General features: G+C 36.9%; 1 protein-coding gene across 3 annotated transcripts in view; it reads right to left on the bottom strand.

The window, feature by feature from the left end:
- The window catches only part of GABRB2 (gamma-aminobutyric acid type A receptor subunit beta2), a gene marked incomplete at both ends in the record, with an annotated part of 116,000 nt that overhangs the window by 13,710 nt on the left and 75,355 nt on the right, over window positions 1-26,935 (bottom strand). For 2 of the 3 annotated variants that reach the window (XM_083351329.1, XM_083351330.1), the window contains 3 exons: window positions 8,656-8,900; window positions 14,362-14,514; window positions 19,291-19,428. In XM_083351329.1, the coding sequence (XP_083207455.1) occupies window positions 8,656-8,900; window positions 14,362-14,514; window positions 19,291-19,428 (536 nt within the window). Of the gene's footprint in view, window positions 1-1,740; window positions 1,852-8,655; window positions 8,901-14,361; window positions 14,515-19,290; window positions 19,429-26,935 lie in introns of all 3 variants that reach the window. The other variant, XM_083351328.1, reaches the window with a different exon arrangement.

The following is a 26,935-nucleotide window of genomic DNA, read 5'->3' as shown; positions in this document are numbered from 1 at the left end:
TGTTGTGAGCATTTCTGTTGAGGATTGGCAGCAGGTGGGGTGGGTGTGGGTGTTTGGTTTTTATTCCACCCCCCCTGGTCTGCTGGGTGGTTGCAGCAGGTTTTGGTCACTTCACATGACCCTGGGACACTGTGACCATCATAAATATGAATCAGTTGCCAAGCATCTGAATGTAAATCACAAGACCCTGGAGATGCTGCAACATTCCAGCTGATTGGTGCTTCTTCAGGGCTCAGCAGAAGCACCAGGATCAGTGCCGAGCTCCAGCTGGAGTCTGGTGCTGATCTTGGCGCTTCCACTGAGCCCTGACAGCCCCGAAGTGCCAATCAGCTGGAAAGCGGCACTGATCCTGGTGCTTCCGCTGAGCCCTGACAGCCCTGCAGCTCCAGCCATCTCTCGCTTGGGTTTGTGCAGTGCTGCCACCAGTTCAGCTCATTCCCCTCCCCTGCTACCACTTTTCTAGGATGGTTGCGTACCAACTGCCAGGTGCCAATGTACCACAGGTGGTACCTGCACCACTGGATGAAAAGCCCTGCTCTAATCCATATAGCAGATAATAGATAAAAGAGAGGGGAGTTATAAATGAGTCTGGCTCACAAGTGAACCAATTTAAAATTGTTTCAGGTAACAAGTTAAACAATGTTTGCTTTCATATGATGAAATTTTGCAGCTCCTATGTATATCTGATAATCAAATCTAGTAGAAGAAATGAACACTATCTGCCACAGATTTCTATAGTGTTTTCATCTATTATTGCTTAATAAATTCTTTCATTAGCATATGTGTATTGTTTTTTCCTAGTCTATTACATATTTGATCATTATGACTGCAAATATGCTAGTAGCAGATTATGGCAGATTTACTAAATTATTTAGAGCAATATTAAGGAAAAAATTGTTGGTGCTCCCAAAACAGAAAATGAGGTGAATTTGTGCATGTCTCAGAGGCCACAAAGAAACTATCCATGAAAAAAGCAAAGCTAAGACATTATTGTTATAGAATTATACACCCTATATGGAGAATGAAGAGAAAAAAGTTCACTGAAGACAGCAGAGTTAAATGTAATCTGAAGCAAAGCAAATCTAAGATGGGAGGTATAAGAATATGAATTAAGATTACATGAACATTTTAAGTATAAATACATTAAAAGTGTAAAAAAAACCCACAGTATCAGTAGGAATGGGTGAACAAAGCTAAAACTCAGTATGGTGGGAAATAGGTTATACTAAACAATTACTTTAAAAACACACATACATAAACACACACAAAAAATATGACTTAAATTTAAGACAAACATAAATACACCTCTAAAAGGGACTTTTCAATCATCTATACTTGATGACAAAAACAGAGTTTAAATGAAGACATTTTTCCTGAAAGATTGAAATAAGATCATTCTGACTCTATTCTACAACCTTAGTTAACTCTTCTGTAATTATTAAACAAAAGAAGGCTATAGTTGATATAGAAAAATAGCACAAAAGGCTAAATCAACATGGCTTTAAAATGTATTCGGCTGAATCAGTTAATAAACTTTGGCATAGCAATATGTAATTTGTTAATTATTCTTTGTTTGTAAAAGTTACAATATAATACATAATGAAAATGTAATGGATACTTTATCTGGGTTTTAGTAAAGCATGCCATAGAGTACTATACAATATCTTATGGTTAGAAGGCCAACATAAGATGTCTTGGACAGTTAATACAATCAAATGGATCAAAAACTGGCTATCTAACCGTTTTAAGAGGGTAATCGTAAGTGGCAGTCCATCTAGTTGGGGAGAGATTTCCAGTGGGATCCAGGGATCGCAATTCGGTCCCATTTTGTTTTATATCTTTATAAAAGATCTGGAAGACAAAGTAGAGAATACGCTAAATAAATTTTTTAGATTTGACTACTTAGGGAATGGTGAGCAAAACTAGAACTAACAGTAGTGTAAATCATTTAATTCTATATGTCTCTGAAATTGGATGATAGATTTTACATTCCATTATTTCTAAACATAGAGACAGAAGAAGGTAACAGAACATGAGAAGCTTAACAGAAGGAAAAAGAAGGCGACTTTGCTACATAGATATGTTCCCTCCATCAAATATCTTTATGCTAATAGTACAGATCACATGACAAAATAGAAGAGGCTACACAATCTCACATGAAGCTTGATTATAGGTACTAAATATATAAAGAACTTGGGAAAAATGAAAACAAAGAACAGGAGAGTCAAGCACAGGAGATTCAAAGCCAAATGTGGAGGAATAAGTTCCATTAAAGCCAATGGTAAAACATGCTGAAATATTGAAGTGGCAATTCTTAACATAAAAAACCCTCTCTGACAAATACTCAGTATAATAGTCTTCAGACTATGTTTCCAAGTTATTTCAGTGCAGGGTTAGCGAAGAAAAATGGCATACTTAGAACAAAACAAAATGAAAATTCATAAAAAAAAAATGGAAGGAGATTTTCCACATGAAGACACTGAAAATTCAAAGTGTAAATTATAATTTAATTCAGCAGATCAATGCATGCATTTATTTGGTAAATTTATTTTGTTTTCAGAACTGAATTAAGAGGAGAGTTTTAATTGAAACAAACACAAAAACTGCATACTATTACACTGAAATTGTACAACATATAAGAGCAGAATGTGAGGTAAAATAAAACTCTGCTGTACTTGCCATCTTTTACTATGTTGTATTATTGATTTTATAGTAATTTGTTTGATTGTGTGAGACATCCAGAATTATTTTAATTTTATTTGGCATTCTTGGACTGTTTCCCAGTATTTCCCTTTTCTCGATATACGGTAGTTCTTTTAATATCAACAGATTTGATATCACTAATTTTAAAAGAGAATTTCTTGTTAGAAATCCATCATGTGTTCAAGACTCCAAGATTACTTTGCCATTCTTACATTTTAGGACTGAAAACAAAGTTTGTTAAATTGTGTGATTCTGCTCCTTAAATGTCATGAATTAACAAATGTTCCCTTTGTGCAAGACAATGCTTAATATGCTTAGGGACCACCAAGAATTTCACAATTCAACCCTGAGCTACAGATATTGCCTTCTATTGAAAGATCTGCTAGTTTTAGGAGTTCCTGATAGGTGCTAGATGTATGCCCATGCACACTGCGGAACACTTTTTCCGCTGTAAAACTGAAATACTACATAGCCCTTGTACTAATCTTCAACCACTAGGCTACTTCAGTTTATTAGATCTTTGCTTATGTCATACATCTTAGCAGACACTTCAGTAACATATATGCTGTTTTTAATGGTTTTCCTTTCATTCAAATAGTAGCATTCTCCCAACTGTCCAATCAAAAGAAAATAAAACAAAGGAAACTGTATTTTATACAGAGCACCACCATGTTGATGGAATGGAGACCAGCTCTCGAGATTAAGTTTGAAAATATCTTTCCTTTGGAAAAAGTCTGCTGCAATCACCATATAGTGTTGATGTTCTCAGTGTTTGCACATTCAGCTGAAAATTCTGGTTTGGATGTTTAAACTTGGGGTATTGTAGATACCAGATATGGCCAATGTATGAATACTAAGTCAATTAGGTTGCCTTAGAAGACTTTTGTGGCTCGCTGAGATGAGATTTTCCTCCAAAGTAATTTTAAAGAAGTTTAAATTATTGTAAGACTGAGATTTCAGAACTACTGAGCAGTTCGGAAAAGCATGAATCTTCTGAAAGCTTTTCCTTTGTTGAGATTTTGTTACACCACTGCATACCTGGATGGGGTGATGAGATTGGGGGCAGTAATGGAATGACTAAAATTTAGGGCTGTGCATGATCTGGAAATGCATCAGATCTCATGTGAGATCAGAACTGTTTTTCCGGTCTGTGTGATACTAAATCCCCCAAAATGCTACCTTTTAAGAGTCTCATTAATCTCTACAAAGGAAGATTTTGGAAGATATTTGCAAATCAAAATATTTACCATAGATCACTATCTGTTAAACATCCCTAGAACGCATATTTACTTATCAAGTAAAACTTCTGAATCTACCTTTGTGAAATTTGACATGATTTCTTTCCATAAAACAAATATTCAACATAATTTTTTGTAGACATTGCCCATCAAGAGAGAACAGTAATTAACATATTCTACAAAAAAATAGAATTTAGTTTAGAGATGCAAAACTTACATCAACAGGCATTTTGTACTTTGGATTACAAAGGAGGAAGTCAGAAATTAAATAATCTATATTATTTTTAGTTTTTTTCTTTTACTTTTTCTAAACATTTATAAATACCGGTAATAATATAGTGGAGATTTTAGAATTAAACTTGAGCTTTCTTTCTTTCTTTCTTTCTTTCTTTCTTTCTTTCTTTCTTTCTTTCTTTCTTTCTTTCTTTCTTTCTTCCTTCCTTCCTTCCTTCCTTCCTTCCTTCCTTCCTTCCTTCCATTTATATACTCTCTTATCTTACAAAAGCAATTCTGTGCAGCACATAACAATGAAAAAAAGGGACGCGGTGGCTCAGTGGGTTAGGACGCTGAGCTTGTCGATCAGAAGGTCGGCAGTTTGGCGGGTCGAATCCCGAGTGCCGCGTAGCAGAGTGAGCGCCTGTTACTCGTCCCAGCTTCTGCCAACCTAGCAGTTTGAAAGCACGTAAAAATGCAAGTAGAAAAATAGGGACCACTGCGGTGGGAAGGTAACAGCGTTCCGTGCGCCTTTGGCGTCTAGTCATGCCGGCCACATGACCACGGAGACGTCCTCAGACAAGCGCTGGCTCTTCGGCTTTGAAACGGAGATGAGCACCGGCCCCTAGAGTCGGAAACGACTAGCATGCATGTGCGGGGGAACCTTTACCTTTACCTTTAAAAATCCATATTTTCATATATTTATAAAAATATATCAAATAAATCATATATAAACATTATAAAAAATCATATACACAAATTCTAGGTAATGTGAAGGATAACAATAGTCACCTCAACAACAGAGGCATCTCAGTCTCCAGTGCTATGGGAGTCCCAGGCCTGATAACATAACCTGTCTTTGAGGGCCTTTTGGACTGTCAAAATGTATGAACATAATCTAATTTTGAGATGACGGATATTTCTTAAGGCAGGTGCCATTTAGAGAAGGCACATTTTCTAGGAACCACCAAAGCTAGGTTCCGAGTTGATGGGACCCACAACTTGCCCTCTCCCCTAGATCTAATGGGGATGACCTGATAAGAGTGGGGAGAGGCGGTCCCTCAGATATATACTTTCTTTTGATACTTCTTTTAATAGAAGTATTACTAGTTGTGATATTGAATAATAATTGTACAGCCTCAGTAATTATCTTTTTATTCATAAATCATTTTTCTAAAAAATATAACTTTGTTTTAGGTAAAATAAAAAGATTATAAGAAAACTAAATAATAATAATAAAATAAGCACAGACTACTGCTTATATATTTTTTAAAACAAGAAAATGAATATCTATCTACATTTTTATTTTTTATTTTTTTATTTTAATCCCATTTATATCCCGCCCTTCTCCGAAGACTCAGGGCGGCTTACAATTTAAGCACAAACCAATGTGCTTAGCAATAGCCTTCATTCTATGTATATGCCTGCTTATTAGGGCTTTCCCCCCCCCAAGCGGCATTTTTACAAAGTCAGCTTATTGCCCCCAACAATCTGGGTCCTCATTTTACCTACCTCGGAAGGATGGAAGGCTGAGTCAACCTTGAGCCTGGTGGGATGCGAACCTGCACTAATTGCAGGCAGCTGGTGTTACTTAAGGAGGCATTAGCCCACTGCTCCACCAAGGCTCTTTGTAGACCTCTATATGCTGTATCATTGTTAAACAAAATTAAAATTGTATTTTAGCTAATTTAGAAAATGTTCTACAAGTAGTCCTCAACTTATGATCAAACATAGTTACAATGGCCTCAGAAAGGATGCTTTATGGACTTTAAAGCACTTTTAAAGCACTGCTGTAAAATGTCACACTGCCCCTCTGTAGTCATGTGACTACATTTCAAGTGCTTAACTGTTGGCTTGCATTTATGACCAGTTGCAGCATCCTACAGTTACATGACTGTGATTTGCGATCACAGGTGGAGAGAATTAAATGATCTGTTTAATGCCATGTGATTTGCATAACGACTGCCATGAAAATGGTTGAAAAATCAAGTCTAATCACATGAGTTACTGATGAGCAACTTATGGCTGAAATTTTGGTGTCAGTTATGATTGTAAGTCGAGGACTGACTGTATTCCATAAAATCCCAAGCATAAATCTAATAGACATAAGACCTGATGTAAATGGAACACTGCAATTAATTTTTTAAAAGATGCATTCATTTTTAAGTTTGTAAAGGAGCCAAGTTCCCAAATAAAAGAATGTTATTCTTTTAAAGTTAGGCAGTTTTCATTCCGTTCTTTTTATACTTCCTTCTTCATTGTTTTATTTCAGAATTTACATACTATTTTTCCACCCTGAGACCCTCACATTATATTGTTTTGTAAGAATGTTGTATAGAAGGTATCTCTGGGTAATTTCTCAACTTAGTGGCTTACATATTGCAGAACACTATTTTTGCCCTTTCTGCTGCATAACTCCTCTTTTCCAACTTCCACTGGGAAAAATAATGACCAAGCCAGCCACAATTTTAAAATGTTAATTAGGGCAGAAGACTATTGTCTCTCCAGCAATTGCCCCCCCCCACTTGCTGTAAAACACTAGACAAAAAAACACACAACTATAACTCAAACTCATTTGCGAGAACATATGGCGCTCTGAACATCCCTAGTAATAAAAAATTAGATGTGAACTGTAATTAGGATTTTAATTTTTATGTGTATTTTTGGGAGTCTGACTCACTGGAGGAAATAGAATTTTCCTCAGAGTTAATATTTGTAGCATATGCTGAATATTGTGGAAAATATTTTTCAGTAGGTTCAGTATTGTTACTGAAATACATGAAATGAGCTAGATATCCAAAGGGATACAGATATAGATCTATCCATAAGTTATTTAAAGTTGCATTAATTTCAGTTTAATTCAATTTAAGGGTACCAAGTTAAATCAGATCAACAGATCATCCCTCCAAACTCCATGAAACTTAGCTTTTTAAGTAAACATGATTATGTTGTGTAGTATATCTTAATTAATGTAATTTATCAATGTTTTCTATTTTCTTTTCTTGTGAAATGCCACTAATGAAAGCAATATATCACCTATACTGAAAATTGATGAATAGCAGCATATCTTTCTCTTCCCTGCCTCTCTATACTGCATAATTTATTTTAATAAAACTATAGAAGCTAGATAAGGCTAGCCAGCTTTATGCAGATTACCTTGGTCTGCTTGCAACTTATAAATAAAATGATCACAGCACTACTATTATAATACTGGGGCTGGAAAAAAAGGAATTTAAAAATATCTGGAATTATACAATCTTCAGTTATATTTCTGATCTCCTTTCCTTAATTTTCATGCAAATATACTGATAAACAGTTTGGATTTAAAACATTGTTTATAAATTCTAGTTTTATATACACACAATTTTACAAAAATGTATATTGTCTGGATTTATTCTTTACTTCAGTGGAACTAGATTTTCACTGATATCTTTGTTGTAAAAATATATTGTTAACATGCTAGCCTATAAAATAAATAAATGAAAACACACACACACACATACACACACGCATGCAAACATTGTTTGTTTTTCTCATAAGATTTCATGCAGCTCTTTAGCAGTTTTAGCCATCATTTTGGATTGTAAAAGTCCTTAAACATCACCCTGAAATATGATAAAAAATTGAATGTGCAATGTATATAGATCTTGCAAATCAACCTTGAGAAAAAAAAGTTCCATTAAAATGACAATGTAGGCTCCTAATGCATTAAAAGATGATTTTTCGAGATGATTACTTATTTTGTCATCAGAATAGACACTTTCTTACAATACTACTTTTTTTGCCTAACATAATGGAACTCTTGAACATTTCTGATTCAGAGTACTAACTAGAATCTTGTGAATTGAATGGTTCCATTAAGAAGCAAAACTATCAGGAGCACTTCCAAGAAATAAATTTATTCTTATTATAAATTGCTTATGTGTGTATGTGTGTGTGTGTATCTTATTTACCTACTGCAAATGGTTTTTTTTGTTACTTTTGCTATTGGTTATTATCTGTACTGTGTCTCTATCTTGTAAACCACCTAAAGAACAATGTAATTAGATAACATAAAAACGGTAAACAATTTAAAATCTATATATATTCATATGCAAAAGTTGAGCACATCAGAAGTGTGAAAAAAGGGAAAAAACAATTCTAACTAAATTGTTTGCCTTGCTTTAAAAAAAAAGAATAAACTTCAGCATGTCTTATTCATTTTAATGCTTTGAAATGGGCTTATTTGACCTCTCTGTAATGAAAAGCTGTAGATCAGTTTTCATTTATATTTTCATTAGACTGGATAATTCTCCAGCTGTAAATAAGGGTAAATTTTCATTGCATTGGAGCTTCTGATCATCTGGAAAACCCTATCTTAAAAGCCAAGCCGTTACTCTCTTATTCCTATGTGACTTGTTTGGCAGAGGGTATCGCTTCTGAAAGGCCTGTTAGGAAGAAATGAATTATCTAATACTGCAACTGGGAGAGGGTACTCTATAAACTTCCCATTTCAATTTACCTTATTGACATCCATTCGTAATTTCTCATTGTTAGCACTGGCAGCTTTTTCTGCTGCTTTCTTCTGGCGCTGTGGTCCCCGGCCAAAAAAGATGTAGTTCACCAAGGCATATTCCAGGAGAGCCATGAACACAAAGACAAAGCAGCCCATCAGATACATGTCGATGGCTTTCACATAGGGAATTTTGGGTAGTGTTTCTCGTAGATGGGTATTAATGGTTGTCATGGTCAGCACCGTGGTAATCCCTGTAAAAAATCACAAAACTCCAATTTAGTATGCATTTATGTTTCCTCTGTTTTTCTGTGTGTATGCATGCATGTGTGTGTGTGTGTGTGTGTTTCTTGTCAATGTGCAGAGGTCATTGTGGTATAGGGTGCAATATGGGGTAGATCTAGAAAATGAGAGAGGGGTAAAAAGAAAGTACATCCCTACATTTTATTACTGCTTTCCTTGCTGTTGGTTTTATTCTGGCGGTGCTGAGAAAAATTTGAGTATTATTAATTATGCAAACCAACATCAAGGAAATGCAGTAAAAATTTTGGTTTAGTGGTTCAGTTACAATGAATGAATTTACTGCCATTTAATAGACTAATGCTTGGTAAACTTAGGGTGTGTCAATTAAATTGAAGTTTTACTGCAAATGACAGCATTTATATCAATTATGGACACAAATGATGCAAATTTGGGTTTAATTGACTTCTGTTAAAGTGCAAGGAAATTTTCCTCTCCTGATGATTCGTTAAACAGAGATGTTACCACAAGCAGGATGGAAGCGGATGTTTTTCTACTTCATGTTCTTTATAGTTAAGATGTTTGTATGTGTTGCTTTCTGATTTGAAACATTTGGTTTGGTTGTCAGAAAAAAATATCTTGCTTAGAGTTCAGGAGCTTGAAATGGAGCTCATGGATTCTTACATTGAGGGAACAGTCAACAGTACATTTAACACATATTACATTATAATAATATTTCTTCTTATAAGCTATTTAAACATACACAATTGGTGAATTTGTATCTTTGATGCACTGGAAAATGCATAACAAAAGCCAATTCTAATAAAATTAAAGGGTTCATTACAAAATAAACTGACAAATTTACATATAGTACTTTCTAACTACAAAACTGCAACATATATTAAAGCTGTGTAAGAAATCAGAACTTTCTTTAAAACGTTTTGTTGGAAAGAGTTCACTCTAATGTCTGATTTGTGTGCAGTGATGCAATATCTCGAGCAGTGATCAGAGAGATGGTCGGCTTAAGTTCAAACGGTTTATTTACTTCAGCCCGGACAGCTGACAAACAGTAAAACGAGCCTTTATATAGGCAATGGTCAAAACACATCAACAAATCAGGGACGGGTGCTTTCCCACCGAGGGATTCATGTCCAATGGCCAGCTGGCAGCTTTTGACAGTTCCCCGGTGATAGCGCATGCGCAGCTGGGCCGGGGGAATCAGCTGGCTGGCGCTCCGGCTGGGAAACAGTGTGTATCCCTGGCCGGCATTCTGACAGCTCGCAGCTGTCAGTCGGCTGGGGGGTTCTGCGCCTGCGTGGCTTTTGATAGCTCGCGGCTGGCGCTTTTCTGGGAGCTACGCACGCGCAGCCTTTTGACAGCTGTCAGTGTCAGCGGCTGTGGCGCGCATGCGTGTTGGGATCGGCAGCCTTTTGACAGGTGTCAGTGCGGCCGCGTGGAGCGGCCTTTTGACAGCTGTCACTGTCAGTGCGGCCGCGTGGAGTATAGTACAAGTGATATGACTGCAATGGTTAGATTAGGATCTGGGAAATACAACTCAGGACAAAGCACAGCGTTGATTTCAGGAAGTTTGCTATCTCTTAAAATATTATGAACTGAAATTGAAGGATGAGTACTGTGTGCACCATCTCATGATCTTGAAATAGAAATGGAATCAATAAATAACAAATATTTTTATTTATTTTTTAATTTTTAAATGGTACCTTAACCCCAAAGAACCTCAAGGTTGCATATTAAGTATAGTAAAATACTCTAAAATTGAAATGCAGATCAAGTGAAACAAAAAAACAAATAACATTAAATACAATTAGATTTAAAATATCTGGGCAAATAAGTAGCTGGAAAAAAAAAATCCCTATAAAACAAAACTTCGTCTATTCTGATCTGAGATACAGTATAATCTAGCTACATTTTTATGTCTCTAGAAAATAGTAGAGAGCATTAAATCTATGAACAGAGGAAAAAGTCCTAGGTCAGACAATTATTTATTTACTGGTAAAGGTAAAAGGTAAAGGTTCCCTCGCACATGCGTGCTACTTGTTTCCAACTCTAGGGTCCGGTGCTCCGTTTCAAAGCCGAAGAGCCAGCGCTTGTCCGAGGACATCTCCGTGGTCATGTGGCCGGCATGACTAGATGTCAAAGGTGCACAGAACACTGTTACCTTCCCACTGTAGTGGTCCCTATTTTTCTACTTGCATTTTTACATGCTTTCGAACTGCTAGGTTGACAGAAGCTGGGACGAGTAACAGGCGCTCACTCTGTTATGCAGCACTCGGGATTCAACCCGCCAAATTGCCGACCTTCTGATTGACAAGCTCAGCATCCTAACCCACTGAGGCACCGCGTCACTTATTTACTGGTATAAGATATAAATTCCCAACTCATCCCTATGGGTGGTATGTGTTTTCCTCAATCTCAGATCTTCTACTAGAGACCAACCCAACAATTAGTTTCAGATATTTATTTATTTATTATTGGGACTTATATGCCGCCCTATCTCCCGAAGGACTAAGGGCGGCTAACAACAATAACATATAATAAATACAGAAGTTAAGATAAAATTAAAATTAAAGGCCTCTGTACAATAAATTAAAATTAAAATTAAAATAAATTAAAAATTAGAGTTAAAAATTAAAAACATAATTAAAATCCTTGTCAGTCCAGGTCAGCCAGGTGGAAAAGGAGTTTTTTGAGGCCATGGTGAAAGGACTGGAGATCTTGGGCCATCTGAAGCTCATGGGGGAGCTGGTTCCACAGGGCTGGTGCTCCCACAGAGAAGGCCCTCCCCCTGGGGGTCGCCAGCTGACATTGTCTAGCCGATGGTACCCTGAGGAGGCCTTCTCTGTGTGAGCGTACTGGGCGATGGGAATTCGTTCCTGGCAGCAGATGATCCTGCAAGTATCCCGGTCCTAAGCCATGTAGGGCTTTAAAGGTAAGTACCAGCATCTTAAATCTCACCCGGAGGGCAACCGGTAACCAATGCAGCTCACGCAGGAGGGGTGTAATATGGGAGTATCGTGGTGCTCCCATCACTACCCGTGCAGCCGCATTCTGCACCAGCTGAAGCCTCCGGGTGGTCTTTAAGGGCAGCCCCATGTAGAGAGCATTGCAGTAATCTATACGGGAGGTAACAAGTGCGTGGGTGACTGTGCGTAGGGCATCTCGGTCCAGAAAGGGGCGTAACTGGCATACCAGGCGAATCTGGGCAAATGCCCCCCTAGCCACGACTCCAATATGATCTTCAAAACTGAGTCATGAATCCAGGAGGACGCCCAGATTGCATGCTCTATCAGCGGGAGGTAACATCTCTCCTCCTATAACCAAGGATGGAACCTCTTGGACTAAATGAGATGCCGGTACGTAAAGCCACTCAGTCTTGGCCGGGTTGAGCCAGAGCCTGTTCTTTCCCATCCAAATCTGTACCGCTTCCAGGCAACGGGACATCACATCGAGGGCATCACTGGGTTGGTTCGGGGTAGAGATGAAAAGCTGGGTATCATCAGCATATTGATGATACCTCACCCCGAAGCCACGGATGATCTCTCCCAGCGGTTTCATATAGATGTTGAACAGGAGAGGCGAGAGTACCGACCCCTGAGGCACCCCACAACTAAGGGGCCTAGGGGTTGACCTCTGCCCCCCTGCCAACACCGTCTGCGAACAGCCTGAGAGGTAGGAGAACCACCGCAGAACGGTGCCTCCCACTCCCAACCCCTCAAGACGACGAAGCAAAATACCGTGGTTGATGGTATCAAAAGCCGCTGAGAGATATAATAGGACCAGGACAGAGGAATAACCCCTATCTCGGGCCTGCCAGAGATCATTCACCAGCGCGACCAATGCCGCCTCCGTGCTATACCCGGGCCTGAAACCCGATTGGTACGGATCCAGATACTCAGTTTCCTCTAGAACCAAAGGGAGTTGCCGTGCCACCACGCTCTCAACGACGTTCGCAAGAAAGCGAAGGTTGGAGACAGGACGGAAGTTATTTAAAATAGCTGGGTCCAATGCAGGTTTCTTAAGGAGGGGCCTTACCACCGCCTCTTTCAAGATATTATGGACAATGCATCCTGCAGTCTATATTAAATATAGTTGCCCTCAGTCCTGACTGATTCAAAATAACAGGAAGCATCTGTGAGTTTCCTTGCCTGTGTAACAAGTTGTTATTCATAGGTAACAAACCTGAAATAGCAGCAGGACAATAATACATAACTGTATAACTCCTGGCAACTACTTTTTATAGCATTATTTTGGGCAAATTTCATAACTTGTAGAATTTGAAACTAGCTAATTTGAAATTAGCAGAAGACAACTTAATCCTACTAGGTAAAGCAGGGGTCTTCAAACTTGGCCCTTTTATGACTTGTGGACTTCAACTCCCAGAATTCCTCAGCCAGTGTGCCTGGCTGAGGAATTCTGGGAGTTGAAGTCCACAAGTCATAAAAGGGCCAGGTTTGAAGACTCCCAAGGTAGAGTATTGTCTTATGCTCATCTGATAATTAAAGTAAGAGAAGGACAACTGAATCTTATAATATTCTTGGGTAAGAAATTCTAGAAACTGCCTTCTATTGAATCAGAATCCACCTTCTATTGAAACAGCATATAGGTCTAATTCAGTATTATTTATCCTGATGAGCACCAGCACCTCAGGGTTTTAGGTGGGTGGGAAGGAATATTTATTATATCTGCAACTCAAATTATCTTTAACTCTCACACCATTCACAGCAGTTTTAAGGTGAGGAGAGGCTGCCTTCAGATATATAGCAAATAGACAAGACACACAAGGGTTGAGGGATGGAAGGAAAAGGAAGGGCAGATAGACCAATTCTTTAAGGAGGTATCTTATGTCCAATTCAAACCTGCTGAGTTTGCTTGGCAATTGGTGGTTTCTCTAACAATAATTCTTGTTCTTTTGTCCCATAGCTGGCAGTTGAATTTGAATAGGAGTTTTTCCCAGCCTTATTAATGGTATTAGTCAGGTACTGAATCTAGGCCTTTTTATCTGAAAGTGATGTTTCCCTCCCTGAAATATGCAAATTTCCTTTGCAATTTAAGTGGTAAAATCAGATGAGGAATCCGATAATTTTTTTTTCACATCAGTAACATAAAGCAATACTGTAAAAGTCATTCAGTGATCAGGATTAGAACAAAAAGTTTAATTTTGTTTAAACACGTTTAATTTTTCAGCTGAAATATAATTAGTCAAACATGGAATCTTAGACTGGAGTGGCAATGAGACTACGTAATAATGCTGCATCACACCAGAACATATTTCATATAGTCCAGATGAGTTCACATTTCAGTTAACTTAACTACTTTAGATAACATGGAACGAATTACTTAAGTACAAATGCCGGCCAATAGAAAATGTTCCACTCATACAATCATGCGATCTAAGTATATATGTTTGTATAGGTAACATATTCATTGTGAAGAAATTAAAAAAAAAATACCTACCTAAAGCCACCCTTGCAGCTGATGCATCATAATTAATCCAGAAAGATACCCAAGACAGAATAGTAATCAGAATGGAAGGCATATAAGTCTGCAGAATGAAATAGCCAATGTTTCTCTTAAGTTTAAAACTTAGGGACAACCTGGGATAGGAACCTAGAACAAAAACACAAAAAAAGTTTTCAAATACTGTTTAAGAACAAGTATCATATAAACAGACAATTCCAGACTATTATGGCTATTAAGATGAAAATTCCATTAACTTAATAAAAGAACAAAGAACTTACACATCTTAACTTATACCCAAAAAAAGTTTTCAAAAGGCAATGAACAGATACAGCGGATTTGCATCTTGAGTGTGTGTCAGTACACTGCCAGCTTATCCAAATGGGTGAGATATGGCAACAGTATATAGTCATAGCTTTCATAGAACACTTTTCAGTAATATAGAAAAAGTGAAGACTACTATCTGTGTTACCTGTAGCATTACTTATTTGGTCACATGTGTAATAATCAACACCCAGTTTTATCCCAGCATGCTTATGTTCTTTTTACAGGCTAAGATCCTTAATCTAGAACTACCTTGGTAACTGAAAGCCTTGACTGTCCAAAGCCAAGAAGTGTATCAGAGGTCAATCTCTATGGGTTCATCTGTTGATGACTATAAAATATGGAAAATAATGACTTGAAATGTGAAGGAAGTGAATGGGAAAGAGCTTGAATTTACAAATGAAAGGAAGAAAAATTTAAGTTGTATAGTTGTAAAACTAAAAGAATGTGGAAGGATTAGAAAATCTGAAAGAAATGGTGCCATGCCATAGACTAGATTAGATGCATACATGTGGTAAAGTGAAGGTGTGGGCTTAATTATGAATAAAAAGTTAGAATATATATGTTAGAAAATATTTTGACATCCAAATTGTTACAAAATGTTTATGAGGAATAGGAATCCATAGATTGGTGATACTGCAGTGAATAATTATAATGGAAGAAGGAGGATGATCACTGAAATTTAATTAAATTTAATGAAAGTTTGATAGAACTGATGAATGGTACTGGTGGTACTTACTCAATGAGGGAAAGACTATTTTTTGGTAAATTTATTGAGGAAAAAAATGGACATTTAAAGAAGAAAGAATCTTTCATGCAAGTAGAATGACTGCAGGAAAAGAAAATACAAGTCCTGTTGGAAATTAAATTAAATTTCCTAACAGAATGGATATGAGGTAGAAGTGATGAAAATGGATATGGGCGCTACTTGGAACAGTCTAAAAAGAATTATGTTGCCTAATGGCATAGAACTGTGTGTGGAGATATGCTAATGAGAAAAGTTATGCTAAAAAGAAGAATGACTGGTAAAATGATGAAATGCTGTAAATGAAAAAAAGTAAGATTTTTACTAAAATGAAAACAACACAAAGAAATTGAGGAGCTGCCACAAAGAAGAGGGGGTCAAATTATTCACCAAAGCACCAGAGGGAAGAACAAGAAACAATGATTGGAAACTGATCAAAGAGAGAAGCACCCTGGAATTAAGGAGAAACTTCCTGATAGTGAGGACAGTTAACCAGTGGAACAGCTTGCCTCCAGAAATCATGGGCACTCCATCACTGGAGATTTTTAAGAAGAGGCTAGACAGTCATTTGTCTCAGATGGTATAGGTTCTTCTGCTTGAGCAGGGGGCTGGACTAGAAGACCTAAAAGGTCCCTTCCAGCTCTATTCTATTCTAAATTATATAATATCTGCATAGAGAAAAAAAGAAATTTATAAGAAACATAAAGACTAAAAGAGGCAGAGAAAATACAGATAATAAAGGAGATGGCCAGGTTGAGCCCAAGGGGGGGGGTCAAACTCATCATCTCCTACAGGTAAATTTTGACGAACAAAATTGTGTGTGGGGGGGATGATTCTTTTTCTTTGGTGGGTCAGTGAAAAAGGCTACATAAGATAAGTAAATATCAGAGTGAATAGAATCAAAAATTAAAGTAATGAAATTACTTGAGATAAAACTATGATGATGGAAACTTATACAGAAAGGTAATTGCAGCTGAGTACAGAACTGAAAATGCTTTCACAAGGCTTAAGGTTTAAATAATGTAACTAAAAATTATTAAAATACAAATGTGGTTAGTTTACTGAGTGGTTATGACTTCTTTAACATAAATGTGAAGATTATGTATATGCCTGACAATTGTAAAAAAAACACCCTCTTGCTGCTCCTATATAACGGTGCTCTAGTGGTCCAGTGGTTAGAATGAAATACTGCAGGTTAACTATGCCCACAGTCTGGAGTTTGATCATGATGGGTTGAAAGTTGATTCAGACTTCCATTCTTCCGAGGTTGGTAAAATAAGGACCCAGATTACTGGGAGCAATATATTGCCATTGTAAACTGCCCAGACAGTGCTGTATAAGTCTAAGTGCTATTGCTATTACTATTTCTACACTAATGTAAAAATTGAAAATGAATACAAAAAAATATAGGGTGCTTTGTGTAACAAGGGCATTTGGGGATAGGTTTAATAGTTTTCTAATTAAAAGAGTACAAAAACTAAAATCAAACCTTTGAAAGAATAATGTGTTTGTATGCTGGGCAATGAGTTTTCAGATCTCTTCAACAATCACACACACATACACATGCACACACGTATATGTATATCTTATATGCCCTGTGAACCGCCCTGAGTCCCCAGGGAGAAGGGCGGTATATAAATTAAATAAAACAAACAAAACAAACAATATGTATATGTATATCTTTTAACTCTTTCCTCTGGCTCTGCCAGTCCTTCTCCTACAAAACTGAAGTTTATTTTATACTACACAACCTATGATTGACTGGGTTATCCTTTCAGAGATATTTCCTTATTTAAACAGAGAAACAGAATGATCATGGCTGAGCAAAAAAGCAGCAGGAGTAGGAATGACTTCTAACTTCCTGCTGGCTTCTCCATTGATTTTCCTCATGGGAAGCTTACAGGGAGGGTGGGAAGCATGTGAAATCTCCCTCCCTTCCACCCTTCCAATGGATGTACACTTCTGTATGCAGGTGATGCCATGTCATTGGTTGTAACCCCCAATGATTTGCAGCAAGTATAATTTAGAGTGTATAAAACAACAAGGAATACAGTTCTGAAAACGAAGTCAAGAATCTAGGGCTGTTGAATGAATGTAGACAGAAAACGAAAGAGAATAAAGGACAAAAAAAATACACTGAGATGGTTTGATCACATAAAAGAGTGAATGACAATCTATTTGCAGAACAGATCCAGTATATGAAGCAAAAGTGAACGGTTAAGAGAAAAGGGAAGATGAAGGAAGTTGTGGCTGTATGAAGCTAGGGGAGACCTTAAAAATGTGAAATTTGAAGAGACAATAAATGAATCAGAATATGGACATAGTGGAAATCAGGACATTTTGCCAGGATGGGAAAATATGGAAAGATATTATGAAAACTATGCATAAATCAGATTTATTTACTTTCTTATTCTTAAATCATGGCTTTAATTTCTTTGGTTTATTATTTTTAATTCTCTTTCTGCACTTCACTTAACAGTACTTACCTTGAAAGGGAGTAGCATGATGCATTTGTCTATGTCACATACAAATATGCATGCAAACACACAAGCACACACTGCTAGCACATGAATAACATGTGCAACAGCCATGGTTCAACACAGGTGCAGGAACGATATGGCAGAAATATGTCATGTTCACATCCCTATGTGCTCTGGAGTATTTTTCAGTATCAAATCTAAAGCACTGCACAGTTATAATTAATAGACTCTGCATAGTCATATGAAAAAGTAAAGAAATCTGTAGGAAAACGTAGAAAGGCATGGCAAGTGAAAACATCTTGAAGTATCTCATAAATTGTCTGGATCTAAACTTTCTTCAAGAGTTCAACTCAGGTCTCAAATGGAGATTCTAATCCTGCCACGTCCAAAGATTTGTGCTCTGTTTTAAGAACAAACCAAAGCTGTATTCTACAGATTTGCAATATATAAAAATAATACTTATGATTTGGTTTGATTGGCAATCTGGAAAGGTATTTCTCAACCAAATATTACATAAAGTAATTTCTTGCTCTGCCAAGGACTGCTTGCCAAAATAAAAAAAAAAATAACCCAACTCAATTAGATTTAGATGTTTGAATAATAGAATAGAGGGCAGCTAATGACTACTCTATAGGGAGCCATTAAAGATTGGAAAGAGATAGTATATTTTTCAATAATGAAAATGACTGGATAAAGTTGATGGTTTTTTTTTACTTAGCTTTGAGAGGAGAGTACCTCCAGAAATCAGAAAATAATTTCTTAGCTTTGCTTGTTAACTGTTCTTTAGAAAGTGCTGAATAAGGCATATAAAGTTATCTAATTTCAAGAAACTCTTCAGAACTCTAAGAGATGTGAACCAAGCATAATTCACAACATTTTAAAGCAACTGCATCTTTTGTCTCAGCTGCATGGTTGCTGTATATAGCTGCTGCATTGTCCCGGAAAAAGACACAGTTGCTTTAAAGAGTTGCCAACAAATACTAGATCCTTGCCCTGGCGCATCTTTATATAACTATTGAAAAACTTCAAGATTTATTATTTACACAAGCCAACCCTATTAATGTTTACTCAGAAATAAATCTGTTGTATTCAGTAAAATTAATCCCTGGGTAAACTTGCAGAGAATTGCAACTTCAATCTGCTTACCACCTCATAGTTATATTCAGAGAACAACTGCTATTGTTCATATTGGATAGAAGTGATGGAAGTTTCAATCCATAACTATTGGATGTAATGCAACAATCCACTAAATTAACCTGTTGAAAGTTTATTGAAAGCCCAAATTATTTTGTAAACTATACCATTGTGTGATATTAAAACAGTTTTAAACAGTTTTATATTGGAGAAGCATTCTCTTTCTCAAATTTCCTCACAAACCTGTTGAGAAAACAACTTTCTTGGTGATAAGTTTGTAATCCACTATAGAGAACTGTGGCAGTTCAATCTTTGTCACTCCTGTAACCGCATTATCACCCCCACGCCAGTAAAATTCAATATCATCAGTTGTGTAGCCATCTGTTTAAAAAAGAAAAATAATAACGAGCAAAGATTTAGGATATACTTCTTTCACATTACTATAACTGTAATAAGAATAATGTGAACATTTTATTTGGAACCTTGTAAATATTTACAAAACAAAACCCTGTATTGCACATATCCTACATATTTTTCAGTCATGTTTAATTTAAATATCAGGCAACTGTAAGGTAGAATCCAATTAGAAATATAAATCAGAAGCAAGCTGGTAGAAAGAAGGAAGCATACCTCCTCTGTTGTGGCAGGAAAGATCCATAAATCCTTGCCTTGCGATAACTATCTACTCTCATGACTGTTTTTTTTTCTTGAGGTATGAGAGCCAGGCATCCTATTTTACAAAGCACAAAGTAGGCTCCCTGTATGATGGCATCCTGTATCTCAAGGATTTCTTAGTTCAAGTCAGTATATATGAAAGGTAAAGAACCATAAGGAGGAAAAACACCAGCTGAGGCCTTGAATGGTTGAATAGGCAGTATTATTACTGAGCCGTGGCGTGCAGTAGTTAGAATGCAATATTGCAGGCTGACTCTGCCCACAGCCCAGAGTTTGATCCTGATGGGCTCTAGATTGACTCAGTCTTCCATCCTTCTGAGGTCAGTAAAATGAATACCCAGGTTGTTGGGGGCAATATACTGCTAAGTTTGTAAGCCACCCTGAGTCTTCGGAGAAGGGCGGGATATAAATGGAATTAAAATAAAAAAAATATGACTATGTAAACCATCCACAGAGTGCTGTAAAGCACTATAGGGCAGTATATATATAGGGCAGTATATAGTCTAAGTGCTATTGCTATTGCTATGCCCAGGTACTGATTAATCAGCAGCTATTTCCTTAAACTGTCCCCCACTCAGCCTTAAAGCACATTCATATTTTGCCTTATTCTTTTTACTGGGAATGCAGTTTTTCCACATCATCTTTTGCAGCTTTTATTGTCTTTTCACTTGCCTTATCATTCATTCATTAGGAACATAGAGCTGAGAATATGAATACAAAAATGAGTTAAAATTCTGAACTAAATAAATACGTAGACTCAAATACCAATTTACCATCTGTAATGATTATCTAGAAAGTGGGCCAATCTGCCTGAGAAAAAAAAAAGAAGACAAGATAAAAGAAAAGCTAATGTGATGAGGAGCAGCCTGGGAATGCAAAGTGGAGTGGTTGAAAGCAACCACCACTAGCTGCATATTGCTAAATGAGTATTTTGTACTAGGCCATGTCCACTGGGGTAACTCTTTTATGAGGGTACCTGTACTTTGTGGCTTAATCTCCTTTTTATTTTTTGTTTGGCAAATTATTACAGTTTGAAAAACCAAGGCCATGTTGCCCCTCATGTTGCTGTGGCAACATGGGATAGTGCTTTAGGTCAGCTAGCCATGAATGCTTGTCATCCTTCCCCAAACTGATACATTAGTTTCTAGCCAGAATGAATATTGGTAATGTTGTTTGGTGGATGATAGGAAGGCACCACATTGGCAGGAAGATCATACCTTTAAATTTAGGATTACATTTTCAATCAGAACAAATTTCCCCCTCAAAAAAGTTAGGAAGAATCTCATAAAACAACTATGGATGTTGAGAAATGTTTATGACAGGTCTGCGGCACTGAAAATCAGATATTTCCTTTAGTTTTTCCATTAATGAGAACTGACATTTACCTCTTGAAGTCTTTTTTCTTCCCAGAATGTGCCACATTCTTATTACTGCTTTAGATATGATCATTACTAGGGATAATACAATACTTCACTCAATTAGACCAAGTTATCCCTATGCTTTACTGCATTTGATTCTTCTGGTGAATGAAAGGACTTCAGCTTCTGAAAAGGAGGTTCTCTCTCATACACTTTGGTTGGTACACCATCAAAAATACAGTGAATAAGCTGAGAACATGGTAAGTGACAATCAAGATTTTGTGAACATCTAATGCATTACGGCAAGAGAATATCATTCTCTAGTTAGGAAACACACAGGAGATATGAGTCATGCATTCAGCAGCTGTCAGCCCCAAAGGAAAGTGTTTAAATTGAAGTATTTAATTACACAAACATATTATTTAATCTCCCATAAATTCTAAAATAATCTTAAAAAGTAATAATAAGCACACACAATTCTTAAGATCTGTGTTATGTAGGTAAACAAAGCAACAAAAACAGAGCATTATGTTCTGTATCAATAGCTGTTTAGCAGTAATTTTATGCTATTGAACTAGCTTTAATTCTCTTTTAACAATTATTGGCTTAATTCTATACTGAAGATTCTTTAGTTCAGTTTTTTATATTTGATGTTTGTTTTCAATCTTGATCACATGTTAGTCTTTGGACATTTTTAAAAAATATTGAAATCGTTATTTAATGAAGAAGTGGTTCTTCAAGTGGTTCTTTATCATGTTTGGATTTTGTTTCTGATGAATTCTTTAACCTGGATTGACCTTGATTTAGACTCTTGCTCTTCCAGGCACAAATCTGCCTTAGTCCGCAATCTCCAAACACACAGATAGAACTAAGATCACTTTTAAAAGTTAATATATAAATGAATATGTGCATGTATTTAAAGATTCTGTGGCTGTCCACCTTATATAGCACAACCTACGGCAGCTCACAAAAAAGCAATGAAAACATAACAAACAATAAACCATTATCAGAAACTTCTGGTATCTCTGCCTCTTACATAAGGGTGATAGACAAAGCCAGCTTCATCCAGTCCATTCTCCTAAAGTGGAAAAAACAAAGGTACCCACTGGTCCAATTCTTATTTTGGTTGACAGTAGCCATGACGGAATCCATACCTATAAGCCCTGGGATCTCTATTAAAGATCTAGTGTCAGCCTATCCAAGTGTATAATCCCAGGAAGAAGATAGCGGAAACTGCCAAGATGGTTGCTGCATCATATGGGTGGCCAGGCAGCAGCCACAGGAGACCTGCTGGTTCTCCCACAACACTCCTGCTTTGTTTCTTCTCTTACTGCCATCACCTACCTAGGCATAAGTGTCCTCTGTTCCACTAAGGACTCCAGTTCTCATGATTTAGCCACTGCCACCTTGCCGTGCCAAACCAGCTCAATTATTAGAGGCCATTTTTGTCTCTACTGCTGTCCATAAAATGGGTGAAAACAGAACCATTGCTTTCCGGCCATTCTTCTAGGAAGCCACTGGAAGAGGGGCTCTTGGGCTTGGTTGTTTTCTTGCAGACATTTCATTACCCAAGCTAGGTAATATCATCAGCACCATCATCAGCACAACATCAGCAACCAAGCTCAGAAAGCACTCTGAGCTACAAATGTTCTTCTTTATTGGAAGCCACTGAATTTCAGGTGCTGTTTGTCAGCTGAGCTACAAGCAGCTGATGCTCAACTCCAATAACCCTCGATTGTGCTCTGCTTCCAGAAATAAACCTGCTGCCACTCTACTTGTTTGCCACGTGGATAAATTCAAGCGTGGTTCTGCTCTTCACCACTGTTTCCTCTATCTCTCCCACTGGCTCAAACTGTTTCCAAAAAACTGCTGGCAGCCTGCCACCATGGCGGTGACCATATCTGACACAGCATCCATAAAATACTCATTCTTTCAAAACCAATGAATATAGCATATTCATCACAGCACAACAAAATAGAAACCAGGTGAGTAGAAACAGCAATAGCACTTGAACCACCCCACAGTGTTTTACAGCACTCTCTGAGCAGTTTACAGTATCAGCCTATTGCCCCCAACAATCTGGGTCCTCATTTTACCAACCTCAGGAGAATGGAAAACTGAGTCAACATTGAGCCAGTCAGGACTGAAATCCTAGCAGTAGGCAGAGTTAATCTGCAATACTGCATTCTAACCATTGTGCCACCATTGCTCCTATGAGTTCTAGTACTACCATAGTTATGCATGAAAGCCAACTTTCTCACAGTCCAAGCCACTTTTACAGGATTGTCATTGTGGGAAAAACTACCTTACTTATTTATATATCAAACTTCTTAACCACCCATCTCCCTCACAGAGTGGCTCTACCTCTAAAGTTTTTAGTCAGCAAATAAATAAATGGCTCTGTGTTTTACTGTGACATTTTAGTGGATTTTGCCATTTCGGTTAGAAATAAATCACTGGCAATTTTCTTTCATATTACAACTTGTTTCCTTTATGTATCCTAATTCTCCCTCACTTCTATGCTTATTTTAAATAAGAACAATAACAGAAAATAATTTAAAACGATCCTTCCCTTCTTCCTATCCATTGTTGGTAACTGAACTTTATTTTGACATTTCTTTATGTTGATTATTCTCAGTTCCTAATAATTTAGAAAATCTGCCATAAATGTGGAGAAAATGGCTGGCTGCCCACTATATAAAACTTATGAGTAACACCTTTTGCATTTAATTGATTTCATTTCTTCTCAGGGGAAACAAGGGTGATTTAAGAAGGGGAAAACCAAGATTTCCAGACTAAGGACTGAATCCTATCATTTAGTTGCTATTTTCTTTTCTCCTGGATCTTTAAGATTTGTCAACAGCATATTCAGACCACAACATTGCAGCTCCTGAACCAATCTTCCTTCCTTCCCTCCCATCCATTGCCAGTAAGAGAACCTTATGTTGATGATATTTCTTAGGAAGACAGCCAGATTGGCATAGTGATTAAAATATCACACCAGAAACCAGGAGACTGTCAGTTCTAGTCCTGTCTCAGCTGTGTGACTGTGCCAGTCTCTCTCAGCCCAAGGAAAGATGCAATGGTAGATCACTTCTTAAAATTTTGAAGAAAAAAAAACCTATAGGGAGTAGTAGTCACCAGACATCAACGGCAATTTAAAGACACACACATATAAATTCCCAGGAACAGCCATTATATTTGAGCAAGAAGAATATATATGAATTACTAATTTAATTGACAAGCTTACCCTCCAAAGTTCAAATATCACTATACACAGTTGGAGTTTATATTTCAAAGGAAAACAAATATTCACAATATTTTTATAAAGTTAGATAAAGTTAATTGCTCTTATATCCAGTGGATGTTTATTGCATCCAGGCTGAGTTAAAAAGACAAAAGGAAACCAGCCTTCTACTGTCATAGCTACTTAGTAAACAATAAAAAGACTGCAATGTATTGCAGTCCCATGTTTTTCTGATTAGAGCATTCCATATGTTGTTTGCTGCCACTGTAATTGGGCATTATACTAGTAAATTGGGCTGACTAGATTTTTCTGTCTTTTTTTCTCCATCTGCACATCTGGCTGTTATATAGTAATTCATTCTTCTGCAAAATACGAACATTGTGCAAAGTAAAACATGTGATGCAATAGGGCCAAAGGAAAATATAAATAATTTCCATGACCTAGTTTGGACTATAACAACAGGAGAAATGTAGAGATGTTTGTAGTTGCTTCTTAAGATACCCTTTGAAATTTTATTTTTACCATTCTCAACACATTCTCTCATAGTATTGTTTTTTGTGATTAAAATGTAAGGTCCCTAATCCAGATTTGAAGCAGAAATACGATCTTCAGCCAGAAACTACAACATTTTTCATTACACATCAACTTCACAATTTGGAATATAAAAATTGAAATGTTTTTCCTTATAGACCTCATAAAAAGTTCAAAACTCTTTATGTAACCAGAAGGGTTCAATATAAAAATGTTAGGAATCATTATTCATTGCATTCTCCAAAAGGACTTCCTCATTTGACCTCACTATGGCAAATGTAGTTTAGGACTGCAGCAATTTCTGAATATGTAATGATTTTTGCAATGTGAGAACTTGAATATGTAACTACATCAAAATCAATCCAGGCAAACAGTATTTCTTTCTTCCATTAGTACATGTATATATAGCACACATAATAAATACAAAGAAATTATTTTACACCTATTTTACTCACTGGGCTATTTGCATAAACAACACTTTAGTTTTGTGTGGTAACAAAGGGACATGGGGGAAGGAGATTTAATTTTCCCTTTTCCCATACATGATAGCCTTATTCAAGAGAGCTTTGAGCCAGTCTTGACTTCTGCCAACAAGTCCCTGAAGTTTTCTTGGCAAGATTTATGGAAGTGGCTCGTCCTTGTCTTTTTCCTAGTGGTGAGAGAGAGAAACTGGCCCAAAGGCACTCTACTTGATTAATACCTAATGCAGAACTAGAATTCATGCTCTCCTAGTTTCAGTCTGGTACCTTAAACCACTATATCAATTATGCCAATCTAGTTCTTATTCTGCCAGTATAAAGAAAAGCTTAAAATTCTGCAGCTGTTGTTATTAATGAATTAGAATGTGAAAGAACAACTGTTAAACTATCTACAAAGAATATTAAAGTTATCAGGTAGCCGTCCCTCCAAAAGTATCTGGTATTTTGGATGAGAAAAGTAGGTAAAGAAATCACCAACATCAATCCGTATTCTTTTTTTAAACCTGTTTTCTTCAAATCAGGTAACAACACATGCTGTAGCCTAATGCAGGTTCTCAAAGTTTGTAAGTGAGGAAGGCAAATTTTCCAGCCATACCATCTGGAAAGCCTGAAGCAAAAATGTAATTATGTCACACTGAGTATTCTTATAAAGCTCTGCGAACATAGGAGCATAGGCTTGCCAGGATGCATAATTGCGTGGAGCTCTGTTAGTATCCAGCCGAAGAACTACATTTCTACTTTGAACATAGGCAATAAGGATGGGGCTCCAGATTATGTTCTCATTATGGTTCAGTTTTTAAAAGTCTGAAGATGTCTTGTACATATACCAAAACTTCTGGCTGCTTAATTTTCCTTATGAACATTTATCACATGCTACTATATTCTGTTTCATATAGCTCATTCCATATGGAAAATTATTATAGTCTTGGCCACATGTTAAATACAGGGACAACTGTGCTGAAGACAACTGAAATTAACTCCCCATCCCTCTTTGTACAAAATAAATTCCAAAGCAAAACTCTCTGGCTGAAAAAATAATAATGAATGGGAATAAAATAGCTGTAATTCATTGTGCCAAAGAACTGCACTAAAATATTACAATGAAATACACAAATTCCAAACTATTTTTTTCAAAAAAATAGTGCAGCATATAATAGAGAATGTAACCAGATATATTTACGAGAGCAAGTTTGGTGTAATGATAAAGGTACAGGCAAGATCGGCAGTTCCAATCTCACCTTAGGCACAAAATCAGGTGAGGGACCTCAGTCCAGGAAGGAGGAAATGGCAAACCACTTTTGAAAAACCTTGACAAGAAAACTGCTGGATGTCATTCAGGCAGTTGCCAGGAGTCAAGACTGACTTGAAGGCCCACACATAGAAAAAACAAAACAATAACAAAACCCAACAACACCTCCCCCAACCCTTACTAATTCAAGTTTTAAGGCTCAAAATGAACTAAGGCTTGCGACCAAAGTCAAAAATAACAAAAAAAAAAGCTTCTTTCAACATATAAGAAACAAGAAAAAAAGTTAAGGAAATGATTGGTCCATTAGTGGGGGAAAGTGGCAAGAAGGTGACAAGCAACAGGGAGAAAG

Source organism: Vipera ursinii (genome assembly GCF_947247035.1).
Source record: "Vipera ursinii genome assembly, chromosome: 2".
Classification (NCBI taxonomy): domain Eukaryota; kingdom Metazoa; phylum Chordata; class Lepidosauria; order Squamata; family Viperidae; genus Vipera; species Vipera ursinii.
This window is presented reverse-complemented; position numbering and strand designations above follow the sequence as displayed.